The sequence below is a fragment of the Limanda limanda genome, chromosome 11 (assembly GCF_963576545.1).
Source record: "Limanda limanda chromosome 11, fLimLim1.1, whole genome shotgun sequence".
NCBI classification, from domain to species: domain Eukaryota; kingdom Metazoa; phylum Chordata; class Actinopteri; order Pleuronectiformes; family Pleuronectidae; genus Limanda; species Limanda limanda.
The window spans coordinates 13545616-13573363 of NC_083646.1; the positions used below are offsets into that span (position 1 = coordinate 13545616).

The 27748-nt window shown below is 40.2% G+C and overlaps 2 protein-coding genes across 3 annotated transcripts; both read left to right on the forward strand.

Moving 5' to 3' along the window:
• The first annotated feature begins 2471 nt into the window (after positions 1 to 2471).
• On the forward strand, positions 2472 to 9136 carry LOC133014014 (sialoadhesin-like). 2 transcript variants are annotated; one of them, XM_061081118.1, is made up of 10 exons: positions 2472 to 2490; positions 3587 to 3656; positions 3796 to 4158; positions 5835 to 6122; positions 6814 to 7065; positions 7164 to 7424; positions 7537 to 7627; positions 8435 to 8524; positions 8642 to 8714; positions 8793 to 9136. In XM_061081118.1, the coding sequence occupies exons 2-10, from the start codon at positions 3608 to 3610 to the stop codon at positions 8826 to 8828; spliced, it is 1503 nt and encodes a 500-aa protein (XP_060937101.1). In that variant the 5' UTR covers positions 2472 to 2490; positions 3587 to 3607; the 3' UTR covers positions 8829 to 9136. The 2 variants fall into 2 exon arrangements, with proteins under 2 accessions (XP_060937101.1, XP_060937102.1); XM_061081119.1 differs by lacking the exon at positions 2472 to 2490 and having other exon boundaries at positions 3799 to 4158.
• An 11079-nt stretch (positions 9137 to 20215) lies between these two features.
• On the forward strand, positions 20216 to 27748 carry LOC133014015 (sialoadhesin-like). The gene is made up of 10 exons (XM_061081120.1): positions 20216 to 20282; positions 21358 to 21427; positions 21567 to 21929; positions 24562 to 24849; positions 25457 to 25708; positions 25809 to 26069; positions 26182 to 26272; positions 27070 to 27159; positions 27276 to 27348; positions 27427 to 27748. The coding sequence occupies exons 2-10, from the start codon at positions 21379 to 21381 to the stop codon at positions 27460 to 27462; spliced, it is 1503 nt and encodes a 500-aa protein (XP_060937103.1). The 5' UTR covers positions 20216 to 20282; positions 21358 to 21378; the 3' UTR covers positions 27463 to 27748.

The following is a 27748-nucleotide window of genomic DNA, read 5'->3' on the forward strand; positions in this document are numbered from 1 at the left end:
CTAATCTCACCAAGCCTGCTCCCATATCTATAATATATATTTGACAGGTTTAAAGGGGAGTCAGACAATGATTCTAAAAGAGGTTCTGCAGTTTAAGATTTTAAATGTAAAACCTCAATGCTGTGAGCACAACCACCAATATTCTGTTCACTTAAATTATTCTATGATAGTGGTATAAATCTCAGAGATGCTAGCAAAGCAAAACGTGTCTTTACTGACCTCTAGTGGTTGAACTTCCTGCTGTGAAGCAGTGGTGAAGAAATGCATTTTGGTTGAGGTGCTGCAGACTCCACAGAGACCCTCAAAAGGCAATTTGAAGGTCAAAGATATCAGTGAACTATTGTATAGGAAACTTGATGATGAAACTTGATTTTCAAAATATTATATTATCTTTGCATTACTGGGACATCTGGAGTCGTTTTTGTGAGAGAATTATGAGTAAATCCAGCAGTACCACATTTCACACACTCATAGATATGAGTCCTCTTCACATGCCTGATTTTTGTCATTAAGATACATTAACTGTTCACTGGGATATCATGAAAAGAAGGCCTGTCGCACAGCGTAAAAGAAAGTGATACAAAAAATTCATATTCGCAATCCTCAGTGTGGAAGTTAGTCACATCTCACTGAACCTAACCCCACTTTGGTTTCAGGGTGAGGAAACATTCACTTGAAGGTGTTGCGGTCGTATTATACTTTCATTTCCTTGTACTTTTATTCTCTTAGTTACTGTCATTGCTGTTCAAATACTTTCAGATCAGTAAAAGTGTGATTATAAAAAAGAATAAAGTCAGAAGGTTTTGAATTGGACACTGAATTTCCATATTAAACACATAGTTATTGTACATTAGCTGTGCTTTTATTCACCAACAATAGAGAGCTGAAACCCTGAAACTGAAGAAACAAGCACAACACAGTTAAACAATGGAGGTGTGTTTGTGATTAAAAGAATCCCCCAGTGATTGATTGATCAGTTGACTGATTGGCTAACTAATTAAAATGCAAGACTTAATCGGCTGTGTTTAACTTCTATTGTTTCTGCTGTGTTTAATCTCATCCAGGGAGATCTGATGAATAGCTCCTGTGAGGACAGACGAGGTTGGGCCTTCAGTCTGTCCTGCAGCTCTGTCTTTATAATGGAGGAGCCTGACCCTTCTTCTTACTCGGTGCAGGATCTTCAGCAGATCAACCAGCAGCAGCGTGGAGGAACATCGCAGAGGCCTGTGTAGGTAAAAATCTATTTGTGAGGATTCTTTGGGTTAGCATAACTTTATTACCTCCATCTAAGAGGTTATGTTTTCATCTGCTTGTTCTTCGTTCTGCTTTCCAGTATTTTTTTCTTAATTTATTTAAACAAGCAAGATAGGATGCTTTCCTACATTTTCACAAAAGGGGACTGTTGGGCCTTTGACAGAAGTATGTACTCATCTGAGTCTAGTTTCAGATATTGAAAGCATTAGTCGAAAAATCTAAAATGAATAACAAGCCTTCTGAAACTAGTCAAACCTAGACACAGGAAGTGACATCTAAATATGCCGCAGAGGATTTTGTGGTCAGAGTTTCGACAGTGAGAGACATCTTGTTTATTCAAGTGGTGGTCTGAAGGTAAATCTGTTGACAGGGAGGAAAAAAAGATGAAACAATCATGTGTAAGGGACTGATATGAGTTTGTGTAATTTGGTGCAGATCCAAATAAAAATCTGGATCCAGTGATATTAAATATGGTTTCATAAGGGGACTGATTGGCCTTGATTCTACTGCCTGCCATCCTAGTTCAATATCATTACAAACATATTCATTCGGTGCATTCTCATTTTTGTTTCAAACACAGATCTGCTGCTGGCATATCCCCATCTTCCAAATCAAGCACATATTCCTGTCATGGGTAACTCTGGGTCCACCAGCCTCATCACCCCCACTCCCAGGAAACTGTCCTGGGGGCGGCAGAAAGAAGACTGTGTCAAGCTGCAGGACTTGATGACTCAGAGCGAGGAGGATCTCTGGAGAGTCAAACAGAAGCAGCGTCTATCTGTGAAGAAGGTCCAGCGCACTCGCAGCGCCGGCTACGCTGATCTGGCCGTTCAGGAGCGCTACAGCTTCCATCCGAAGAGGGGAGACATGATCAACCCTGCTTTTGTTGGAGATCAGGGTCTGTGGGTGAACTGAAATCACCATGTCCAATCAGAACTCAACCAGAGGATCCTCTCGACTGGATGTTTGAAGGTGCAACTGCAAACAGCTCATAGTATACCTCTGCCACACTTGCTGGTTTGTCACACATGACCTCAGATGAGTGGTTTCTCTCTTCTCAGCGCTGTAGATCTGATGAACGGAAAGAGAGACCCTGTAGGTATTAAAACAATTTTTTTGTTGTTGAGACATATGACAAGGCAGCCTGAGATACGGTAACTTATATAGATGACACAAGAACAGAAACAAGGACATCCTGTCTTCACAGCTCTCTGTTCATGGTGCACACAGTGACAGGTAGAGTGAAGTTCCTTTTCATTGTTTAAAATTGGTTTGAAGGTTTTTAATTCTCATCAGCAGAATCTCCAGTGACTTTTCATTTACTCAACATGTCCTTTCATTGAGCACTTGCTGTAAAGGTTTCATCTTCGCATAACCTGGATCTTGTCATTGTATTAAACTTTGTTTTTTTTTCACATCATTTGTGTCCAGTTCTCTGCAGAAAATGTGTAACTAAGACATAAGCAAGCGTTGATACTGTTTTGACCTCTTGATTTAATTTTAGAGCAGAAGAGTCATTGTTCTCACATTTTTGAAAAAACATGTTTGTGGTTTTCTCTGAAGTTTGGTTATGTTGTTTGATGGAGCTAATAAAATCAAACATACTGTTCACAAATAATAAACTACAATTTATCAATCAACACCAAAATATTCTATTGTTGACTTTATTTCATGTACCACCAGTGAAGGGACTTTACAGCCTCAGTGTTTCAATTGTCACCTCTTCACTCTTTCTCTTTGAAGTCAAGATAACTAAGCAGTTTAGTAACAAACGGCCCATTAGCAGTACTTTAGATAAATTAATCATGGGAGCTATAATCCTTTTAATTATCTGAGTATCTAATGAATAATTAGAACCAGCTACACAGAAGTTTTTGGATCAGCACAGTAGGTTTCATTTAAGTGGAATAAAAGAGGAGAAGTAAGAGGAAACTAAAATAAGTAAAATTCCCCTACATTTGTCCAAAGAGGGAAGCGAGAGCAGGGGTGACACAGTTGAGATCTAAAGATGGTGATTACAGATGCATAACAGATATAACTAAAAAAAAACTTTTCTTACTTTTAAAGTTTTTTTTGTGTGTTTTATGAGTAAAAATATGGGGGAAGAGTTGGAAGTTCTGTAAACAGCAAGGGGGGAAAAAGGGATACTGAAATGATGATTAATGAGACTTCCCTAATGTATCATGAGACAAAAGTCAGATTTCGTGTGTAACTTAGTGGACGTGTGGTGGAATGAAAATGGAATGGAAACTAGTCATCTCTCACGGGGGGGGGGGGGGGGGGGGACAGTGGTGCCACATCAATCTGGAAATGTTTGTCACTTTATCTGCAGGTCCGACCGTGACAGGACGAGATGGATGCTTTGAATTGGCGTCTGTACTTTGTGTGGCTCTGCTTTAACGGTAAAGTGCATATACAATAATCTTTTATAGTCGATTAAGACAATAAGCAATGTTGTTCTTTTTTCTTTCTTTCTTTTTGATTTGTTAATATCTCTTTCTTGAGAATAATACTTATATTTTTCTTTACATTTTATGACAGAAGTTCAAACCGAAGCTTCGTCTTGGACCATTGAAGTGCCGTCCACAGTGAAAGGTCACCCTGGCTCCTGTGTGGTGATTCATTGCTCTTACAACTACCCAGATGATGGAAAGAAGGCGACTAAATACACAGGGATTTGGACCGATGCCACACATCATGTTGTCTATCACCCAGTCAAGTCTAATATTGCGCAGCAGTATCGGGATCGCACAGAGCTGCTGGGAAACATCGAGCACAAAAACTGTTCACTGAAGATTGATTCACTCCAGCAAAGTGACCAAGGGCCGTTTGTTTTCAGGATTGAGATGGCACACTTTGATAATTTTTCCTACAAAGCTCACCAAGTCTCCATTACAATGATGGGTAAGAAATACATAACAACTTTCTAAATAGTTCAATTTTTACGTGATTCTCTCTACTTGTAATAATATAAATATTCATTAAATTATATTCCTTTTTATCTGAGCATTCATGAATAACTCATTCAACTTGAGATGTGATTATATTTTACTTAAAATTATAAACAAAACAGACTTAAACGCTTAAACACTACCACAGTGTTTTCTTCTGCGGTAAATTTGTGACACCTCAGCCAAGGAGGTTAGGATTTCATTTGTGTGTGTTCGTTAAATAGTTAGCATGTCAGCAAAAATAAGTAAGTAATTAAGTAAGTGCTCAGCTGACTTCCATGCAATATGGACGGGAGGAACAATCCAAATCTGGAGCAGATCCAGCATTTTTTTTCCATTTCTTCAAAATGGCGAGATAGGGTATTTTTCATCATTAAATTTCTCCAAGAATAATTCATGGAACTTGATGATACATCAGGCATGTTTAGGGGACTGTTGTTTATGAATGTGTGAAATTTGGTGCAGATCCAAATAAAAATCAGAATCTGGTGATTTTAAATGTGGTTTCATAAGTGAACTGTTTAGATCTGAGTGTCCCACTAGTTGTTACAGCGTTGGAAAGTTCAGGTCATAACTATTACCCCAAAGACAGAAATGTCAAACAGCACACACTGAGGTGCAGATACGGATCATTTTAAAAGTCTAATTTAAGCAGTGATTGTTTCCACATTTGTCACTGGTTGTTTTCCCTAATCTGGCTTATTTTATCATAACAGTATAACTTAAGATTCACTTTTATTGACAGATGTGTAAAAATGAAGGGAGATACAACAGATCGTAACAATTCCTTCAAGTTAAATATTGTGTCCACAGGAGTTTTCTCAACATGTTTAGTAAATATCAGACTGAAAAGCTTAGACGATATTTGAGCATGATATGAATCAGTGGGACCTGCTTTGTAGAAAATAAAGTGACTTAAGGGAAACTGCTTGAATCAACAGGAAAAAGTTTTCGCACAATTCTCTGCAGCATATTTAGTCGTCGGTTCCTGGGTTGCGGATAAACTTACTTTTTCAGTTGTAGCAGGCTAATGGTTCCTTTTATTTTTTGCCATATAAGCTTTCAATATTTTAGACTAGAGGAACACTTAATAAAGTGCTCATCTCAACCAAGGCCCAACAGTGCCTTTATAAAACCACATTTAAATTCACTTTCATTTAGATCTGCACCAAACTGCCCAAACTCATATCAGTCCCCGAAACATGTTATTTAAACATGCTTGATTTAAAACCAAGATCAACAGAGAAAACAACAAAAATGTTGAAAAATGCTAAAAAATCTCCAAATCTTAAAGAAAGTGAGAAAAAGAATTCTAATCTTGATCCACACCAGAAGTTAATAACAATAATAACTTTATTCGTAGAGCCCTTATCTAAACAAGGTTACAAAATGCATCACAAAATACATGGCAATAAAAAAACAAATGAATAAAAGAATAAAAGGTAGGCAGATGGTAGGGACATATTCAAACAAACAAATGAAAACATTACCTTCTTGGTGGAGGTAATGTACAAGTGAGGACAGAATACAGAACTTCAAAAGACTGCATCATCGCTGTGAACAGATTAAGTGTTTTCCTTTATTTTCATGAAAGAATCCTCACAATCACACCCTCTCTTTTTATTCCAGATAGAGTCGATATGGCTATCTCACTGACAGAGGACGTGGTGGAGGGTCAGCTTGTGGTGGCATACTGCTCCGTCTCTCCCTCCTGTCCCACCTCCCTTCCTGTTTTCAGATGGAGTCACCCTGGAGAGGAACATTTTCATTCCCTGCAGTTTGACGACGACCAGTGGAAAGCGACAGCTGCTCTGAGCTTTCGCCCGACCAACGCTGACCACAACAAGTCTTTACAGTGCACCGCCCACTACAGCGGAGGGCAGCAGCAGAAAACCTCCAAGCTCCTCAAAGTTAAACGTAGGTGTATACAGCGGTGGTGACAGTAAAAACAAGTGTTTGAAACGTCATAACGTTGGATGCAGGAGGGTTTCAAGGAGCTTTTGGGGCCACAATCACCTGTTCATGCCGATCTTAGAATTTCTGGAGGTCCTCACAAAATTGTCTTATGGACAAGTGTAATCATAGACTGTTTATAATGACAGATGACGTTCCCCCCACTATCCAGAAAGGAAGCCAAAATACCCCTGATACAAATGGTGCCGTCTTGCTCCGATAGCTTCACCTGGATCCAGTCGATCATAACGTTACACCCATGTTTATAACATCAGACATCAACACTTGAACAAAGATCGGTTTGATAAGAACAATTTAAAATGACTGAAGCCATCTTTAAAAAAAAAAAAAGACGTCTTCATTTACTTTTTTGTCTGGTTTGTGAACTGCAGACACCTGGGGGTGATTGAGACATTTTGTCACAGTCTATAAAGGTGTTGAGGGCCCCCCCCCTCAGCTCGAAGCCCTGCTTAGCCAACCCTGTTGCATCACCCCTGACTGGATTGAAGGTTTTGATAGCCTCTATATAGACTCTTTTTATCTTTTTTATATATGTGCAGTCGCCCCTGTTTCAGCTTTATAAAAGAATATAAAATATAAACATAATGGAAAACATGTTGGTGGACTCACAACCAGTTCCTTTGTTTTCTTGCAGATGCCCCAGTGAATGTGAGGGTTGAGTACAAGTCTGATGTGAAGGAGGGAGAAGCCGTGCAGCTGACATGCACCAGCGACGCTCAACCTCCCGCCAGCAGCTATGAGTGGTTCAGTGAAACTGGTGCTCAGCTGCATCAGGGAAACATCTACACGATGCCAAACGTCTCCAGACACCTGGGTGCATTGTACTGCACCGCCATCAATACAGTGGGACGAGGCAAATCCAACCCTGTGCGTCTCACTGTGTTGTGTAAGTACAATCCATGAAATGTATTGATAAAGAAGGTGTTATTTGTTTTATTTGAACATTTGTCGAACGGCTAACTCATAAATTACTCCTTGTTACAGATTCCCCTGAGATTAAGAGTCTCTCCTCCTGCTCCTCAGAGGGAAAGATGGTAAAGTGTGTGTGCATTGCTGACTCCGAACCTCCCTGCATGGTCCATTTTGTGCTTTCTGAAAGACTCCTACCAGGCACCAAGATCGAGAGACACGGCTCTGTCACCATGGGAACTCTGCAGGCCGAGTTTGAATCCTCTGGGTTTGTCCACTGTCTGGCAAACAACACGGTGGGCAACGCCAGCCTCGTACTCTCCCTACCTGTGAACAGTAAGGAAGTGTTTCAATTTGAACCCATGATATTTCTAATATGCATAAACTACTGACGGTTTGAACTGTGGAATAAGAGGAAAGTGACCGCAGGTGGCTTCTGTTTGGACAGGTGCGATGCAGAGTCTCTATATCGCCATCGCCATCGGGGCAGGCGTGCTTCTGGTGATACTTTTAATAGCTGTGGGACTTGTTAAAAAATGGTAAGTGGAAATAGAAAACATTTCCTCCCAATGAAAGGGAAGTCTGTGATATGCTAAAGCATCTCAGTACTGCCTACTTGTGGTAAAACTACAAAATAGCAAGCTTAAAGAAACTGGAAGTTGGTTTTAAAGATGCTATGATTATTTATTATGACTGATATGATTATTGCCTAAGAAAAAAAGATGGTAGAGTGTGAGTGAAATGTTTGTGGCTGCAGGAGTCAACACTTTCCGATCTGTCCTGAGAAATCTCATGTATGAATGTATTTGTCTGATCAGTGACTCTGAAAATGAAATCATCTTTCACTTGGTTTTGCACGTATGCATCACTTCTGTAGAGGCATAGGTATGGTCGTCTTTATGTTAGACATTCATATTTATATATTTTCTGTTGTGGGCGTATGTATCTATTAATGTATCTGATACTAGATAAGCCACTAAACTTTGGCCTCTGATGGAGAACTTGGGTCAATGTCTTAGAGGAGCTGATAATCTCTGTCCAGGTTTGCAGTTTGCTTTGGCAGCACTGTGTTAAAGTGGCTGGCACTGTTGCCTAACAGCAAGAAGGTTCCCAGTTTGAATCCCAGCGGTCTTTGTAGAATTCTCCTCTCACTCTGGGTTTTCTCTGAGTAATCTGGTTTACTCCCAGAGTACAGAAACATGCAGATTTGGGTCCATAGGTATGAATGTAAATTATTGTTTTTGTCCTTATCCAATCACCTGCAAGATAAGCTGTATAGATAATGCACATGGCTGGTGTGACACATTTTTTTCTGAATCCTAAATTAAAAGTCCTTACTCTTCCAGTAGGGGCAAATCTGGGGAAACAGCAACAACTCACCTGAGTGATGTGAGGGAAAACAAAGAAGAACTGACTGAATGTGCTACAGCAAAAAGGTGACAGATATTAGCCTCAGTTTGAAACAAGCACAAGTTTCCTCATGATTTAACATGACACAATCTTGCATAGTCTCATGTAAATTTACTGTGTGTGTGTCTGTTTGCACTCTTCAGAAAAGACAGGAACTACGAGGTGGTAACAAGACCTACACATCATGTCGACGATCATGTGTATGGCAACGTGGAGGCATGTGAAGTTTTCTTTATTCCTTCATTATTTCAGTGTGTGAAGACAACTCTAACTGTTACTTCATTTCCTACACAGTCTGAATGGGATGAAGGGATCTACGCCAACATGTAACATCGCTGAGTTTGGTGCAGCTGCAGTTCCCCTGTGTGGGGGGATGTGGGTCAAGACTACTGTAAAGACAAATAAATACTAAAATGCAACTTTCTTTATGTGTTAAACAAGCATGTGATTATTTTCCTGTGTGCTAAAATTAACATATACATTTTTCAGAAGAATTTCCTGTCTTAAAACAACTTTGTGATTGATGCACACTTGTGTCTGTAGTTATTGTTTCTCCGCTTCAGAACTTTCGCTCTTTGCCTTTCAGATCAACATTATTATCCTGTATGTTGTGGTTAATCCCCATTAAATAATTGCAATGATATACTGTGTGGTACTCTTGATTTGTTTTTTTTAGTCGTTTGTTTAGTCGTTAGTTTCAAAGCAAGATTACGCAAAAACTACTGCACATATAAGACGTGGTGGAAGGATGTGGCATCGGACAGGAAATTAAACTTTTACTTTTTCACTTCCTTTAACATTGTGAGATACGGCCTTTCTCAACATCATCATTGATTTCTCAAAGAATGCATGCGTGTTAAGGTGTGAAATTTGGTGCAGATGAAATGTGGATCTAGTGAATTCAGAGGGGGTTTCATCAGGGGACTGTTGGGCCTTGGCAGAGGTTAGCAGTCCACTGAGTGCCTTTCTAGCTAACCACCAATATTCCGTTCACTTAAATTATTCTATGATAGTGATAGAAATCTCAGAGATGCTAGCAAAACGTGTCTTTACTGACCTCTAGTGGTTAAACCTCCTGCTGTGAAGCAATGGTGAAGAAATGCATTCTGGTTGAGATGCTGCAGACTCTACAGAATTATCTATTCCTCCTCTCCTTCTCATCCTTTCCGGTGCACACGTGTCTCTAAAGTGCCAGGTCCCTCGAATTAGTCCTTTTTTTAATTTCTAAGCTGCTCAGAATGCCTAAATATCAAAAGCCGAAGCTGGGGCCGGACGCCTCAGACTCGCCTGATGTTGTACCGACTGCGGAAACGAGTACAGGGTCGGATCTCGAGGCAATCATGGCTGCCATTAAGCAAACGGAGTGGAGTGTGCTAACCAAGAATGACTCGTCTGTGGCGGCTGCAGATAAACTGCACAAGGAAATAGAAAGCTAATGGTCAGGCTAACCGGGTTGTAGCACTTGAAGCTAAAGTTAATACGCTGTCTACACATGTCGCCCGGCTGACAGATAAGACCGAAGATTTGGAGTCCCGGCAGCGGCGAGATAACTGCAGACTAATTGGAGTGCAAGATAGACTCGGAAACATACGACCGGAGAGAGCCGTGGCCGAATTGCTGAAGGAAGCGCTGGCCCTTGACTACACGCCGACGCTTGATCGGGCGCATCGGAGCCTGCAGCCGAGACCAAAGGATGGGGATGCCCCGAGGCCAATAATCGTCAAGTTCCACTACTTTCAGGAGGAAGTGGATATTCTTCGAAAGGCCATGGGTGCAGGTCCCATCACCCACAAAGGCAAGCGTTTCTACATCTACCCAGCGGCCGCCGTCAGAAAAGCCTTCACCGAGGTGAGAGGATTGCTTTCGCCGGTGTGCGGGCGTGAAATACGGTCTCCTGTATCCAGCCACTCTGAAGATCACATGCCCAGCTGGCGAGCATGGATCTTTCGATGACCCGATCAAGGCAAAGCACTACATCGAGACCAATCTGCGCCCACGGGAGATGGAGGGAGAGTGACAGTTAACTCACGGGCCATAACAGGTATCATATATGCCGCGTGTTAACATTGCAGTAGTCTGCACATGCTGACTTCTTTGACAGATAGACGTCACCACACTTCAGTTGGATGCATTTTTCAGTCATCTGAGGAATATAAATGAGGGGGGGAAAAAAAAAGAAAAGATAAATAAAAATTGTTTAATTCACCCCCTAATCACCACCAGTAGTAATAATTCTAGTTGATTTTACTTTTTTTTTGTGGGGTTATCTTACAACTGTAAGTGTTAAGAACCCTATTAGCCTGTGACCAAATAGTGCAAGCACACATGCAGCAAAAATATTATTGAGAGGACAGCCCTATTACATTTTGTTCTGCCTTTGCAGACTTCATGTTAGAGTTTAAATTAGTGTAGACGTGTTATATGCTTAGGAGAGAGAGGATAGTTTTCAGGGCAGTCTCAGGTTTAAGGAAGACCAGCTCAGGAGTCCAGGATGGTAAGGGGTTTATCTATGTCTATTTGTTTGTTTTTGTCAGTCTTCTTTTGGGTTCATTTGTGGTTTATGGTTTGACTCAAACATGCACTAAAGTACTCAGATATAGCCAAGATGCAGGACCGGCTCACTACAAACTGTTGCGCTATGATTCTGAATAATGCAAATAATCAACAAGGAGCAATTTCGTTCATTAGCTGGAACGTCAAAGGCCTGAATAACTTGGTTAAACGGAGCAAAATATTTAGTCATCTGAAATCATTAAAACCTAATATTGCTACAGGAGACCCAAAAAAGACTAAGTTGTAAGTGGATTGGACAAATATATCATTCACGTTTTAATTACAAAGCCAGGGGAACAGCAATCCTAATTAGGAAGGGGATCTCAATTTGACACTCTGAAGTAATATCAGATGCTAATGTCAGATATATTGTTGTAGTGGGCAAGGTATTTAATACACCATTAATATTGGCTAACATTTATGGACCAAACTGGGACAATGCCCAATTCTTTCTTAATTTTTTATTCTTCCGGACCTTAATTCCTACAAGTTAATTTTAGGTGGAGAGTTCAACTGCGTCCTTCATACCCAGCTGGACAGGTCAAGTGTAAGGGCAAATAATACTCTCTCATCAGCCGCAGTGGTTATTAATTGCCTCCTCCGCTCTTATGGCTTATCAGACCCCTGGCGGACAAAAATCCAACTACGAAGCAATTCTCCTTCTTTTCCTCCGTTCATCATAGTTATTCCAGGATTGATTATTTTATTGTCGATAACCAGCTACTCCCCTTAATTTCCAGCAGCAAATATCACAGTATAGTGCTATCAGACCACAGCCCAGTGAAGATGGATCTAGTTTTTCCAGCCAATGTAGCGCCCAAACAAACTTGGCGGCTAGACCCCCAGCTACTTTTATGTAAACATTTTAGAACATTTCTCAACAATCAGATTGACTTCTTTTTGGAAATGAATGATACTCAGGATGTTTCAAGGGGAATTTTATGGGAGTCTATGAAAGCCTACATTAGGGGCCAAGTTATCTCTTATGTGGCACAAAGGAATAAGGAGCGTTCCAAACAACTTAAAGAGCTTGCTGACAAAATTGCAGATATTGATAGGCGTTATGCTCTTTCGCCTATATTGACATACACACACTTTAACGTGTGGTCAGCTACACATCATGTCCTTTAAGAATTAACTACACTCTGTAGCATAGTCAACACTTTGTAAACGCACACACACAGTACACACAGTATGTCATCTCAACTTCTGATGTTTCATGCTCCTTATCAAACAGGGAGTCTTCCACAGCGGAAAGATTAGACTTAGAGGAGGCTTTCATACCTTCTTTTCTCACAATATTCCATGAATCACTTCATTGTGTTAATTCTGAGATGTCCTCTCTCCTGTGCATGCTAAATCTGCTCTGCCTGTGATTATACATCATTTCAGTTGAGAGAAACAGTTGTGGTATTGTTGATTCTATAGACTATACAGCTAATATTTATTCACAAGATATATGTAGGATATAGTCATAGGATAAAGAACAAAACATAGATATCTCAACAATCCCTCTGTTGACATGTGTTAATCATACAGGCTGTTTCACCCACACGTCAGTACACACACAATGAGATATTCAGTCTTAGAATGCTTTGAGGCCGGAACGCTATGACCTCTGGTAACCGCGACATGGCGTGCACGCCCAGATCATCATCATCAACACGCGACGCCAGGAGGAGGACCCAACGAGCCAGGAGGGCAGGACTGCCTTGTGAACCTTGTGAAGCCAACGAGGCACTGCCCCGCGTATATGCAGTTTAAGCAATATTATTCTACTCTATATCAGTCAGAGGTAGATAGTAGCTCATCTGAGATTTACTCGTTTCTTGATTCTCTGGATATCCCAAGGCTTTCTCCAGATGCTCAGTCATCTCTAGAACACAGAGTTTTAAAAGGAATTTTCTTCAAAACTCGCACCTATCCTTAAATCAGTCTATGACGAATCTTTGGCCAATGGAAGATTGCCGCACACGCTTACCCAGGCCACAATTTCAGGTTTACTAAAAAAAGATAAGGATCCTGTACAGTGTAGCTCATATAGGCCAATAAGTCTTCTGTGCTGTGATTATAAAATTTTAACTAAAACCCTTGCACAACGATTAGACCCCGTTATTCCTACCATTATTAATGAGGACCAAACAGGCTTCATTCCTGGGCGGCAATAATTTTTCAATGTGAGAAGATTATTTAATGTGTTATTTTCCCCCCATTCAACAGTACAATCTGGAGTTATTCTAAACCTTGACGCTGAAAAGGCGTTTGATAGAATTGAATGGACCTATCTTTTCGCAGCTTTAGAAAAATTTGGAATGGGGCCCTCTTTTTGTAAGTGGATCAAAGTCCTATATCAACACCCATAGCGGCAGTCAGGACAAATGGCCTGATTTCGGAATATTTTTCGCTCCACAGAGGTACAAGACAGGGTTGCTGTCTGTCACCTTTCCTGTTTGACATTGCGATCGAACCACTGGCGATTGCTATTAGATCAGATGACAGGATAAAAAGTATATCCAGGGGTGAAACTAACCATAAAACTATGCTTTATGCTGATGATCTGCTTTTGCAAATATCAGACCCAACTGAGAGCATGCCCTTCCTTCTCCACTGGCTGCAAAAATTCAGTAGCATATCAGGGTATAAAGTTAATTTATCAAAATCTTTATTATTTCCACTGAATAATCTGGCAAAACAGATCACTTATGAAAATTTGCCTTTTAAAATTGAAAATGACAAATTTACTTATCTGGGAATAGAAATAGCAGGCTCAATTAAAGATATTTTTCAGTATAACTATAGGTCGATTTTAGACCATACCAAAACTGATTTGGATAGGTGGTCAAATCTTCCACTCTCATTGGCAGGGCGGATAAATGTAGTGAAGATGACTGTAATGCCCAGGTTTCTTTATTTATAAATGATTCCCATTTTTCTCCCAAAATCCTATTTTGCTCAGCTGGATCGCTTTAATTCTGTGTTCATATGGAATAAAAAACCTGCACGTATAAAGAAGGAAAGCCTGGAGAGAGTTAAATCTGATGGTGGTTTGGGTTTACCTAATTTTTTATTTAACTATTGGGCAGCTAATATTGTCAAGCTGACATATTGGATCACCATGTTCGCAGATAAGGAGGGTCCGGTCTGGACTGATATGGAACTGAGAGCTACACTCCCAGTTTCTCCGATTTCAATCCTAAATGCCCCTCTCACACTAAATATCAAAGAACCTGGACTGAACTCAAATTTGGTGGTCCAAAATTCGATTAAGATCTGGCGTCAGTTCAGAAACATTTTAATTTGACAAATATATGTATCTTCTCTCCAATAATGTTTAATTATCTTTTTGCACCATCTCTAGTAGATCAGGCATTTGCAGTTTGGCACAGAAGGGGCTTGGTCTACTTTCAAGATCTCTTTACCGATGATGGCTTTGCATCATTTAAATTTCTATGTGAAGATCATAATTTACCAAAGTCTCATTACTACAGATATCTTCAGGTTTGAAGTTTTGCCTCTGAATTTTTCCCAGGGTACCCATCCCCACCCTCTAAAGATTTACTGTATTCAGTTCTAAATGTTAATCCACTCAACAAAGATGCAATATCAAAAATATATGCTTTAATTCTGGATAGCTGCCCTCATTCGTGGGACAAAATTAAGGCAGCATGGGAAGGAGAGGTTGGAGAAGTAATACCAGAAGACACCTGGAAAAATACCATACAGCGTATACACACATCTTCTTTCTGTATCAGACATGGCTTGATTTAGTTTAAGGTTGTCCACAGGTTGCATTATTCTAACGACAGACTGTCTAAATTATACCCTAATGTTGCACCAAACTGTCCTAGATGTCAATATTCTCCTGTTTCTTTGGGACACATGTTTTGGTCATGTCCATCATTGTATGGCTTCTGGTCCTCAGTCTTCCAATCACTCTCAGCAATACCTGGCAAAACACTGCAGCCTGACCCTTTGATAGCTATCTTCGGTGTAGTAAGGGATGAGCTAAAGCCGTCCCGTCTCCACAAAAATGCAATTGCCTTTGCATCGTTGCATGCCCGACGTCTGATTCTGCTGAATTGGAAGGGGAAGAATCCTCCTGCCTTTGTTCATTGGATTAGAGAGGTGATTTTGGGATTGGCTCTGGAAAAAATTAGATATACAGTACAAGGGTTAGAGGTTAAATATGACAGAACCTGGTCACAGTTCATGACACATATCAAGAGCTTGCCTTTTGCCTGAATCCTTGTTCTTATTTAGTATGTATTTATTTTTCCTTCTCTCCTTCTCTGACTTCCTAGTCTTCTCAATGCCTATATTCTGACTGTTGGGACTTTTTTCTTATGTTAAAGGTCCAGAATGTTGGTGTTATGACCATAATGATCCACACAGATTGGTTTGAGTTTTTTTTTTTTTCCTTTGGCCTGTCTCTTTTTTGACAATATTTGTCTATATTTGCTTTCTTGTCTTGGTGCCCTGTCTGTCAGTGTGATACGTGAGTGTTTTTGTGGATATGTTTGTGGGGATGCCACCTGGTTGGGGTGGGGGGCGGGTGCACAACTTTTGTAAGAAATGCCTAACTAATGATGTCACTGTTTTCAATATGGAAAAATGATAAATAAAGTTGTAAAAAAAAAAGAAAAAAAAAGGCAACTTGAAGGTTAAAGATATCAGTGAACTATTGTGTAGGAAACTTGATGATGAAACTTGATTTTCTAAATATAATATTTATATTTGCATGACTGTGACATTTGTGGAGTCGTTTTTGTGAGAGAATTATGAGTCAATCCAGCAGTACCACATTTCACACACTTATAGATATGAGCCCTCTTCATATGCCTGATTTTTGTCATTAAGATCCATTAACTGTTCCCTGGGACATCATGAAAAGAAGGCCTGTCGCACAGCGTAATAAAAAGTGATAAAAAATTCATATTCGCAATCCTCAATGTGAAAATTAATCACATCTCACTGAGTTAACCCAACTTTGGTTTCAGGGTGAGGAAACATTCACCTACAGATGTTGCGGTCGTATTATACTTTCATTTCCTTGTTCTTTTATACTCTTAGTTACTGTCATTGCTGTTCAAATACTTTCAGAGCAGTAAAAGTGTGATTATAAAAAAAGAATAAAGTCATAAAGGTTTGACTTGGACACTGAATTTCCATATTAAAACACATAGTTATTGTACATTAGCTGTGTTTGCTTTTTTCACCAACAATAGAGAGCTGAAACCCTGAAACTGAAGAAACAAGGACAACACAGTTAAACTATTAAACAATGGAGGTGTGTTTGTGATTAAAAGAATCCCCCAGTGATTGATTGATCAGTTCACTGATTGGCTAACTAATTGAAATGCAAGACTTATGTTGTGCAATAGGAGTAGACTTGACGTTGGCTTATTATTAATAATCATGAAATATGATTATTCAAATAATAAAATTATTTATTAAAAATAATTAAAAATTATAAGGCTATCACTTAAGAATAGTAAAAAAAATAATTAGAAATTATAAGGTTATCCATTAAGAATAGTTAAAAAATTAATGACAATAATAAAATTATCAATTAAGAATGATACAATCTGTAATTACTACTTATCGTAGCGGGGCACCACCCTGGTTACAGGGACCAACAAGTCAATCTATAAATATCACTTTCACCTCATAAATTTTAAATTGATAATCTCTATAGTTAATATTAATGATTATATTATAAACAATGAAGGGTTTTAAGTTCGAGCACAGGCTATCATAATCAAGCTGTATTCACACACATATGCACAAATAATCACAGAATACAGATACTTTAATTACAAAAGCATTTATTAAAAAGGGAGAAATAAAGTTTATGTTATTTAATGATTCATCATTTTAACAAACTCCAATATTTCAAAGATAACAGCAGCAGCACTTATCACAATTCAGAACACACATATAAAACCTATGGTCTATGTATGTCTGTGTGTGTGTGTGTGTGTGTGTGTGTGTGTGTGTGTGTGTGTGTGTGTGTGTGTGTGTGAGAGAAAGAGAAAGGGGGAGTGGTAATGACGTACTCTCAAAATGGTGGTCTTACTCACAAGGATTACAAGCAAAATGGCGGATTCGTTTAGGAATGTAGAGCCAAAAAGGGAGGGGAGAGAGAGAGAGAAAGGAGGCGTGGCAATAATAAACTCTCAAAATGGTGGTCTAACTCACGTTATTCAAAATGGTAAATGGATTTGTATTTATATAGCGCTTTTCTAGTCTTGATGACCACTCAAAGCGCTTTACAGTAGTTTCACATTCACCCATTCACCCACACATTCATACAGTGCATCTACTTGCAGCACTTTGTTATTCTATGGGGGGCCATTAGGGGTTCAGCATCTTGCCCAACGACACTTCGGCATGCAGATGGTTCAGACTGGGGATCGAACTGCCGACCTTAAGGTTGGAGGACGACCACTCTACCCCTCAGCCACAGCCTATGTTAATGACACCATGCAGCCGAAGCCCAAAATGGCGGTCACCACGTGAATTAACACAAAGGAATTTTCAGACAAAGAGAATTCTTTATCTCTGCTTTGGCCTTGGGGCTGAATGGCTTCGAGCTGCGTTGAGGCTCTCTAAGCCTAGAGTTATCTAGGTAACTTGAAATGTGTGAATACAGATCTGAACGTGTGTGTAGGTAGGTTTAGGAGAAGAGAGAGAGAGAGAGAGAGAGAGAGAGAGAACATGCAAAGAAATATCGAAGGAGCTCTTAAAAACACCGTCAGAGACAAGTTTAACATTTACTTTACCACTCAGCACCTAAGCGGCGTTGTGTGCTGAAGTTTGACCGGTAAAGTCTCTGTAAAGTTGGTCAGACGGTCACAGTGCAGCCGGAGACGCTTCGTCGCGACGCTTAAACACTGTAACACAATAAAACAAGGCCGGAACACCGGTACCGGAAGTGCCGGCTCGTCACAGCTAAACAGGAGACACGGAGGTCCCACAAACAAATACACTCAAATATTAAACGACACGCTAAGTATTAAAAGTAGTCTCTGCCCAGACAAAATAGCCTGTTACTGTGACAGTAGTTTCGTGGGGTTGCATGCGCTTTGGTGCGGATATCCCGGAAGTTGAATGAACTTCGCGCTTCTTCTTCTGTGGCAGCGGAGATCGTGCTGCTGAACAGGAACGGATTATTCTTGCTCCTCAGTGGAATGAACGTTGCGCTTCTGCAGGGATGTGCGGCTGCTTGTAGCCGTTGTAGATCGTGTGGAAAGAAAAAGTCTGTGTGGAAAGTGTCTGAGCTCGTCCCGTAAGTGAACTTCCTGTGCTGATCTTTTCAAGTTAAAATAAAAAAAAGTTCTATCAAAATAAAATGTCGAATATAAAATAAAGAAAATAAAATGAATTAAAACAAAAGTGGTAATCGCCTCATTTAGCTACTGGGTCATCTGGTCAGGCCTGGGGAGGTCTGGTTGAAACGTCAGTACAGGAAAATGGCAGCGTTTTTTCTGTGGGCTCAACAGTTTTATACCACCCGAGGAGTTCCTGCCTCCTCAGTAAGTGGTCATGGGCTTCAGTTGGCTCTCAGCCAAAGAGATGTCAGGGTTCAAATCTCAGGGAGCAGCTAGAAACACAGTGGGGGTCCTCTGAGGGAGCCCAGGAAATGCTTCCCCCACTGGGAGAGGCTCCAGGCTGGCTGAGGAAGGTGTTACTTAACAGTGGAAACCAGTAGAACTGGTTTTTCAAATGTCTTGTAGGCCTCAAGTATATATGACCCATTGTGTGATGGTCAGTACACTGGGATCTCCCCCAACACTTAATATGAGATCCATTCATCAGCTGTGTTTAACTTCTATTGTTTCTGCTGTGTTTAATCTCATCCAGGGAGATCTGATGATTTGTTCCCGTGAGGACAGACGAGGTCGGGTCTTCAGTCTGTCCTGCAGCTCTGTCTTTATAATGGAGGAGCCTGACACTTCTTCTCACTCGCTGCAGGATCTTCAGCAGATCAACCAGCAGCAGCGTGGAGGAACATTGCAGAGGCCTGTGTAGGTACATATCTATTTGTGAAGATTCTTTGGGTTGGCATAACTTTATTACCTCCATCTAACTTATTTAAACATAGCAAGATAGGCTGCTTTCCTATTTTTTCACAAAAGGGGACTGTTGGGCCTTTGACCGAAGTATGTACTCTTCTGGGTCTAGTTTCAAATATTGAAAGCATTAGTCGACAAATATAAAATGAATCACAAGCCCTCTGAAACTAAATAGTTAGTAAAACCAAGACCCAGGAAGTGACATCTAAATATGCCGCAGAGGATTTTGGGGTCAGAGTATAGACAGGGAGAGATCTTGTTTATTCAAGTGGTGGTCTGAAGGTAAATCTGTTGACAGGGAGGAAAAAAGATGATCATCAATCAACCATGTTTAAGGGACTGATATGAGTTTGTGTGATTTGGTGCAGATCCAAATACAAATCTGGATCCAGTGATTTTAAATATGGTTTAATAAGCGGACTGATTGGCCTTGCATCTGCTGCCTGCCATCCTAGTTGAATGTGTCAATACAAACATATTCATTCGGTGCATTCTCATTTTTATTTCAAATACAGATCTGCTGGTGGTATATCTCCAACTTCCAGATCAAGCACATATTCCCGACATGGGTAACTCTGGGTCCACCAGCCTCATCACCCCTACTCCCAGTAAACTGTCCTGGGGGCAGCAGAAAGAAGACTGTGTCAAGCTGCAGGACTTGATGACTCAGAGCGAGGAGGATCTCTGGAGAGTCAGAAGCAGCGTTTATCTGTGAAGAAGGTCCAGCGCACTCGCAGAGCCGGCTACGCTGATCTGGCCGTTCAGGAGCACAACAGCTTCCATCCGAAGAGGGGAGACATGATCAACCCTGCTTTTGTTGGAGATCAGGGTCTGTGGATGAGCTGAAATCACTATGGCCAATCAGAACTCAGCCAGAGGATCCTCTCGACTGGATGTTTGAAGGTGCAACTGCAAACAGCTCATATGATACCTCTGCCACACTTGCTGGTTTGTCACACATGACCTCAGATGAGTGGTTTCTCTCTTCTCAGCGCTGTAGAGCTGATGAACGGAAAGAGAGACCCTGTAGGTGTTAAAACAATTTTTTTGTTGTCGAGACATATGACATATGAGATACGGTAACTTATATAGATGACAACAGAGACAAGGACATCCTGTCTTCACAGCTCTCTGTTCATGGTGCACACAGGGACAGGTAGAGTGAAGTTCCTTTTCATTGTTTTAAATTGGTTTGAAGGTTTTTAATTCTCAGCAGCTGAAGCTCCAGTGACTTTTCATTTACTCAACATGTCATTTCAATGAGCACTTGCTGTAAAGGTTTCATCTTCGCATAACCTGGATCTTGTCATTGTATTATACCTTGGGTTTTTTTCATATCATTTTTGTCCAGTTCTCTGCAGAAAATGTGTAACTAAGACATAAGCAAGCGTTGATACTGTTTTGACCTCTTGATTTAATTTTAGAGCAGAAGAGTCATTGTTCTCACATTTTTGAAAAAACATGTTTGTGGTTTTCTCTGAAGTTTGGTTATGTTGTTTGATGGAGCTAATAAAATCAAACATACTGTTCACAAATAATAAACTCCAATTTTAATCAATCAACACCAAAATATTCTATTGTTGACTTTATTTCATGTACCACCAGTGTAGGGACTTTACAGCCTCAGTGTTTCAATTGTCACCTCTTCACTCTTTCTCTTTGAACTCAAGATAACTAAGCAGTTTACTAACAAACGGCCCATTAGCAGTACTTTAGATAAATTAATCACGGGAGCTATAATCCTTTTAATTATCTGAGTATCTAATGAATAATTAGAACCAGCTACACAGAAGTTTTGGATCAGCACAGTAGGTTTCATTTAAGTGGAATAAAAGAGGAGAAGTAAGAGGAAACTAAAATAAGTAAAATTCCCCTACATTTGTCCAAAGAGGGAAGCGAGAGCAGGGGTGACACAGTTGAGATCTAAAGATGGTGATTACAGATGCATAACAGATATTACTAAAAAAAAACTTTTCTTACTTTTAAAGTTTTTTTTGTGTGTTTTATGAGTAAAAATATGGGGGAAGAGTTGGAAGTTCTGTAAACAGCAAGGGGGAAAAAAGGGATACTGAAATGATGATTAATAAGACTTCCCTAATGTATCATGAGACAAAAGTCGGATTTTGTGTGGTGGAATAAAAATGGAATGGAAACTAGTACTATCTGATCAGGGGGGATTGGGTGACAGCGGTGCCACATCAATCTGAAAATGTTTGTCACTTCATCTGCAGGTCCGACCGTGACAGGATGAGATGGATGCTTTGAATTGGCGTCTGTACTTTGTGTGGCTCTTCTTTAACGGTAAAGTGCATATACAATAATCTTTTATAGTCAATATAGACAATAAGCAATGTTGTTCTTTTTTTTCTCTTTCTTTGTGATTTGTTATTATCTCTTTCCAGAGAATAATAATAATATTCTTCTTTACATTTTATGACAGAAGTTCAAACCGATCTTTCATCTTGGACCATTGACTTGCCGTCCACAGTGAAAGGTCACCCTGGCTCCTGTGTGGTGATTCATTGCTCTTACAACTACCCAGATGATGAAAAGAAGGCGACTCAATTCACAGGGATTTGGACCGATGCCACGAATCATGTTGTCTATCACCCAGTCAAGTCTAATATTGCGCAGCAGTATCGGGATCGCACAGAGCTGCTGGGAGACATCGAGCACAAGAACTGTTCACTGAAGATTGATCCGCTCCAGCAAAGTGACCAAGGGCCGTTTGTTTTCAGAATTGAGATGGCAAACTTTGATAGCGCTTCTTACAGAGATCACAAAGTCTCCATTACAATGATGGGTAAGAAACACATAACAACTTTCTAAATAGTTACATTTTTTGTACGTGATTCTCTCTTCTTGTAATAATATAAATATTCATTAAATTATATTCCTTTTTATCTGAACATTCATGAAAAAATCATTCAACTTGAGATGTGATTATAGTTTACTTAAAATTATAAAAAAAACAGACTTAAACACGGTACATTTTTTGTCTGCTCAGCCAAGGAGCTTAGGATTTAATTGTGTGTGTTCGTTAAATAGTTAGTATGTCAGCAATAAGTAAGTAAGTAATTGCTCAGCCGATTTCCTTGCCATTTGGAAAGGAGGAACAATCCAAATCAGGGGCAGATCCAGCTTTTTTTTCAATTTCTTCAAAATGGCGAGATAGGGTATTTTTCATCATTTTACTAGATTTCTCCGCTAATAATTCATGGAACTTGATGATATATCAGGCATGTTAAGGGGACTGTTATTTATGAATGTGTGGAATTTGGTGCAGATCAAAATAAAAACCAGGATCTGGTGATTTTAAATGTGGTTTCAAAAGGGGACTGTTTAGATCGAGGTGTGTGCTTGACTGAGTGTCCCACTAGTTGTTACCAGTGTTGCCAACTTGGCGACTTTGTCGCTATATCTGGCGACTTTCCAAAGCCTCATGGTGACTTTTTTTGTCAAAAGCTACTAGCGACAAATCTAGCGACTTTTTCTGGTGTTATTGGAGACTTTCTGGTGTTTTGGAGACTGACTTGAAAGCGCGTATTGTTCTGCAGTTCCTGTCCACAGCGAGCAGCGGGTGCTGCCGTGAGCCCCTCCGCCGTCCCAGAGCACTCACAGGCGGTCAGTCTCCCAGTAGCCTTGCAGGCAGACAGAGAGAGAGAGAGAGGAGAGCCAAGCTCCGCGTCCTCCAGACTAAAAATGTTGCCGGTCCCAAGCCCCGATAAAGGAGGAGAGTTGGACGTAGAGCCAGCAATTCCACCCCACTTAACACCCTTTTGATTAAATTTGATATTCTAACATTTAACAATATAGTACAAAATTGATTTTGTATGTGGGTCTAGACACAGCATTAAAGTCATGACGTTATTTTGAGATGTGATGGCCTATTTCAATGGCAAGATAACAAATAAAAAACAAGAATCAACAGAAGAATACGGAAGCGAATTGCATTCACTTGAAAAACAAAAGTTGTTTTTTATTTTATTTTTTATTTTATTGAGAACCTATAATTATCTCAAAAAAATATGATTTAGTTTTTTAAGTGAATGCAATACGCTTCCGTAGAAGAAAGCTCATTTGTAGTTCTAAACATATTTAGGATATTTTTTTCTCAGTTTTTGTACGTCCTACAGCGACCATTACATTATGCAAATTAGGCGATTACGTCATTTAGCGACTTCTAGCGACTTTTCGATCAGCCAATAGCTACTTTCCTTACTGAGGAGTTGGCAACACTGGTTGTTACAGCGTTGGAAAGTTCAGGTCATTACTATTACTCCAAAGACAGAGGTGTCAAACAGCACACACTGAAGTGCAAATAGGGATAATTTTAAATGTCTAATTTAAGCAGTGATTGGTTCCTCATTTGTCACTGGTTGTTTTCCCTCATCTGGCTTATTTGATCATAACAGTATAACTTAAGATTCACTTCTATTGACAGATGTGTAAAAATGAAGGGAGATACAACAGATCGTAACAATTCCTTCAAGAAAAATATTGTGTCCACGGGAGTTCTCTCAACATGTTTAGTAAATATCAGATTGAAAAGATTAGAATATATTTGAGCATGATAGGAATCAGTCGGACCTGCTTTGTAGAAAGATAAAGTGACTTAAGTGAAACTTCTTGAATCAACAGGAAATAGTTTTCACACAATTCTCTGCAGCATATTTAGTCGTCAGTTCCTGGGTTGCGGATAAACTTACTTTTTTAGTTTTAGCAGGCTAATGGTTCCTTTTTTTTTTTTGCCAACTAAGCTTTCAATATTTTAGTCTAGAGGAACACTTAATAAAGTGCTCATCTCAACCAAGGCCCAACTGTGCCTTTATAAAACCACATTTAAGTCACTTTCATTTGGATCTGCACCAAACTGCCCAAACTCATATCAGTCCCTTAAACATGTCTAATTTATAACCAAGATCAACTGAGGAAACAACAAAAATTTTGAAAAATGCTCAAAAATCTCCAAATCTTAAAGAAAGTGAGAAAAAGAATTCTAATCTTGATCCACACCAGAAGTTAATAACAATAATAACTTTATTTGTAGTGCCCTTATCTAAACAAGGTTACAAAATTCTTCACAAAATACATGGCAAAAAAACCCAAATGAATAAAACAATAAAAGGTAGGCAGATGTTAGGGACATATTCAATAAAAATTGTATCGCCAAATCATAACATGTTAAGGTTGAGAACCAAGGGACCTTTTTGGTTCACACCCCACCCCTCCAAAAAATTGCATGGAAATCGATTGGGTAGTTTTTGCGTAATCCGGCTGACAAACAAATGAAAACAATACCTTCTTGGTGGAGGTAATGAACAAGTGAGGACAGAATACAGAACTTCAAAAGACTGCATCATCGCTGTGAACAGACTAAGTGTTTTCCTTTATTGACAGAATCCTTACAATCACACTCTCTCTTGTTGTTCCAGATAAAGTAGATGTTGCTATCTCACTGACAGAGGACGTGGTGGAGGGTCAGCTTGTGGTGGCGTACTGCTCCGTGTCTCCCTCCTGTCCCACCTCCCTTCCTGTCTACAGATGGAGTCACCCTGGACAGGAACATTTTCATTCTCTGCAGTTTGACGACGACCAGTGGAAAGCGACGGCTGCTCTGAGCTTTCGCCCGACCAGCGCTGACCACAACAAGTCTTTACAGTGCACCGCCCTCTACAGCGGAGGGCAGCAGCAGAAAACATCCAAGCTCCTCAAAGTTAAACGTAGGTGTATACAGCGGTGGTGACAGTAAAAGCAGGTGATTCAATCGTCATAACCTTTGGATGCAGGAGGGTTTCAAGGGGCTTTTGGGGCCACAATCACCTGTTCATCCTGATCTTAGAATTTGTGGAGGTCCTCCCAAATGATCTTATGGACACGATGCCGTCTTGCGCCGATAGCTTCACCTGGAGCCAGTCGATCATAATGTACACCCATCTTTATAGCATCAAACATCCACACTTGAACAAAGATCGGTTTGATAAGAACAATTTAAAATGACTGAAGCCATCTCTGACAAAAGTTTTTGACGTGTACATTAACTTTTTTATTTGTTTTTTTAACTGCAGCCAGACACTTGGGAGTGATTGAGACATTTTGTCACAGTCTATAAATGTGGTGAGACACCCCCCCCCCCCCCTCAGCTCGAAGCCCTGCTTTGCCAACCCTGTTGAATCGCCCCTGACTGGATTTAGGTTTTTGGTAGACTCTATATAGACTCTTTTTATCTTGATAATATATGTGCGGTGGCCCCTGTTTCAGCTTTCTAAAATAATATAGAATATAAACATAATTGGTGGAATCACAACCAGTTCCTTTGTTTTCTTGCAGATGCCCCAGTGAATGTGAGTGTTAAGTACAAGTCTGATGTGAAGGAGGGAGAAGCCGTGCAGCTGACATGCACCAGCGATGCTCACCCCCCCGCCAGAAGCTATGAGTGGTTCAGTGAAACTGGTGCTCAGCTGCATCAGGGAAACATCTACACGACGCCAAACGTCTCCAGACACCTGGATGCATTGTACTGTACCGCCATCAATACAGTGGGACGAGGCAAATCCAGCCCTGTGCGTCTCACTGTGTTGTGTTAGTACAATCCATGAAATATAATGATAAAGAAGGTTTTATTTGTTTTTTATTTTATTTTATTTTTATTCGGCTAACTCATAATTACTACTTGTTACAGATGCCCCTGAGATTAAGAGCCTCTCCTCCTGCTCCTCAGAGGGAAAGATGGTAAAGTGTGTGTGCATTGCTGACTCCGAACCTCCCTGCATGGTCCATTTTGTGCTTTCTGAAGGAGTCCTACCAGGCACCAAGATAGAGAGACATGGCTCTGTCACCATGGGAACTCTGCAGGCCGAGTTTGAATCCTCTGCGTTTGTCCTCTGTCTGGCAAACAACACGGTGGGCAACGCCAGCCTCGTACTCTCCCTACCTGTGAACGGTAAGGAAGTGTTTCAATTTGAACCCATGATATTTCTAATATGCATAAACTACTGACGGTTTGAACTGTGGAATAAGAGGAAAGTGACCGCAGGTGGCTTCTATTTGGACAGGTGCGATGCAGAGTCTCTATATCGCCATCGCCATCGGGGCAGGCGCGCTTCTGGTGATACTTTTAATAGCTGTGAGACTTGTTAAAAAATGGTAAGTGGAAAAAGAAAACATTTCCTCCCAATGAAAGTGAAGTCAGTGATATGGTAAAGCAGCTTGGTACTGCTCACTTAAAAACTACAAAATAGCAAGCTTAAAGAAGCTGGAAGTTGACTATAAAGATGCTATGATTATTTATTATGACTGATATGATTATTGCCTAAGAAAAAAAGATGGTAGAGTGTGAGTGAAATGTTTGTGGCTGCAGGAGTCAACACTTTCCGATCTGTCCTGAGAAATCTCATGTATGAATGTATGTCTGATCAGTGACTCTGAAAATGAAATCATCTTTCACTTGGTTTTGCACGTATGTGTCACTTCTGTAGAGGCATAGGTATGGTCGTCTTTATGTCAGACATTCATATTTATATATTTTCTCTTGTGGGCGTATGTAACTATTAATGTATCTGATACTAGATAAGCCACTACACTTTGGCCTCTGGTGGAGAAGTTGGGTCAATGTCTTAGAGAAGATGATAATCTCTGTCCAGTTTTGCAGTTTGCTGGGGCAGCACAGTGGTAAAGTGGTTAGCCTCACAGCAAGACGGTTCACAGTTTGAATCCCAGCGGTCTTTGTAGAGTTCTCCTCTTGCCTGGGTTTTCTCTCAGTACTCTGGATTCCTCCCACAGTACAGAAACATGCAGATTGGGGTCCATAGGTATGAATCTAAATTATTGTTTTTGTCTTTAGCCAACCACCTGCAAGATAAGTTGTATAGATAATGCACATGGATAGTGTGACAATAGTAATTTTTTTCTGGATCCTAAATTAAAAGTCCTTACTCTTCCAGTAGGGGCAAATCTGGAGAAACACCAACACCTCACATGAGCGATGTGAGGGAAAACAAAGAAGAGCTGACGGAATATGCTACAACAAAAAGGTGACAGATATTAGCTCAGTTTGAAACAAGCAAAAGTTCCCTCATGACTTAACATGACACAATCTCACATAGTCTCATGTAAATTTACTGTGTGTGTGTATGTTTGCACTCTTCAGAAAAGACAGGAACTACAAGGTGGTAACAAGACCTGCACATCATGTCGACGAGCAAGTGTATGGCAACGTGGAGGCATGTGAAGTTTTCTTTATTCCTTCATTATTTCAGTGTGTGAAGACAACTCTAACTGTTACTTCATTTCCTAAACAGTCTGAATGGGATGACGCGATCTACGCCAACGTGTAACATCGCTGAGTTTGGTGCAGCTGCAGTTCCGCTGTGTGGGGGATGTGGGTCAAGACAACTGTAAAGACAAATAAATACTAATATGCAATTTCCCGTATGTGTTAAACAAGCATGTGATTATTTTCCTGTGTGCTAAAATTAACATATACATTTTTCAGAAAAAGTTTCCTGTCTTAAAACAACTTTGTGATTGACGCACACTTGTGTCCGCAGTTATTATTTCTCCTCTTCAGAACTTTCCCTGTTACCTTTATAGATCAACATTATTATCCTGTATGTTGTGGTT

Coding starts and splice junctions, on each gene's coding strand:
- LOC133014014 (XM_061081118.1), top strand. CDS start 3,608: ATGGATGCTTTGAATTGGCGTCTGTACTTTGTGTGGCTCTGCTTTAAC. Junction 3,657..3,795: donor TGTGTGGCTCTGCTTTAACG/GTAAAGTGCATA, acceptor ATTTTATGACAG/AAGTTCAAACCGAAGCTTCG. Junction 7,628..8,434: donor GTGGGACTTGTTAAAAAATG/GTAAGTGGAAAT, acceptor TTACTCTTCCAG/TAGGGGCAAATCTGGGGAAA.
- LOC133014015 (XM_061081120.1), top strand. CDS start 21,379: ATGGATGCTTTGAATTGGCGTCTGTACTTTGTGTGGCTCTTCTTTAAC. Junction 21,930..24,561: donor AGTCTCCATTACAATGATGG/GTAAGAAACACA, acceptor TTGTTGTTCCAG/ATAAAGTAGATGTTGCTATC. Junction 26,273..27,069: donor GTGAGACTTGTTAAAAAATG/GTAAGTGGAAAA, acceptor TTACTCTTCCAG/TAGGGGCAAATCTGGAGAAA.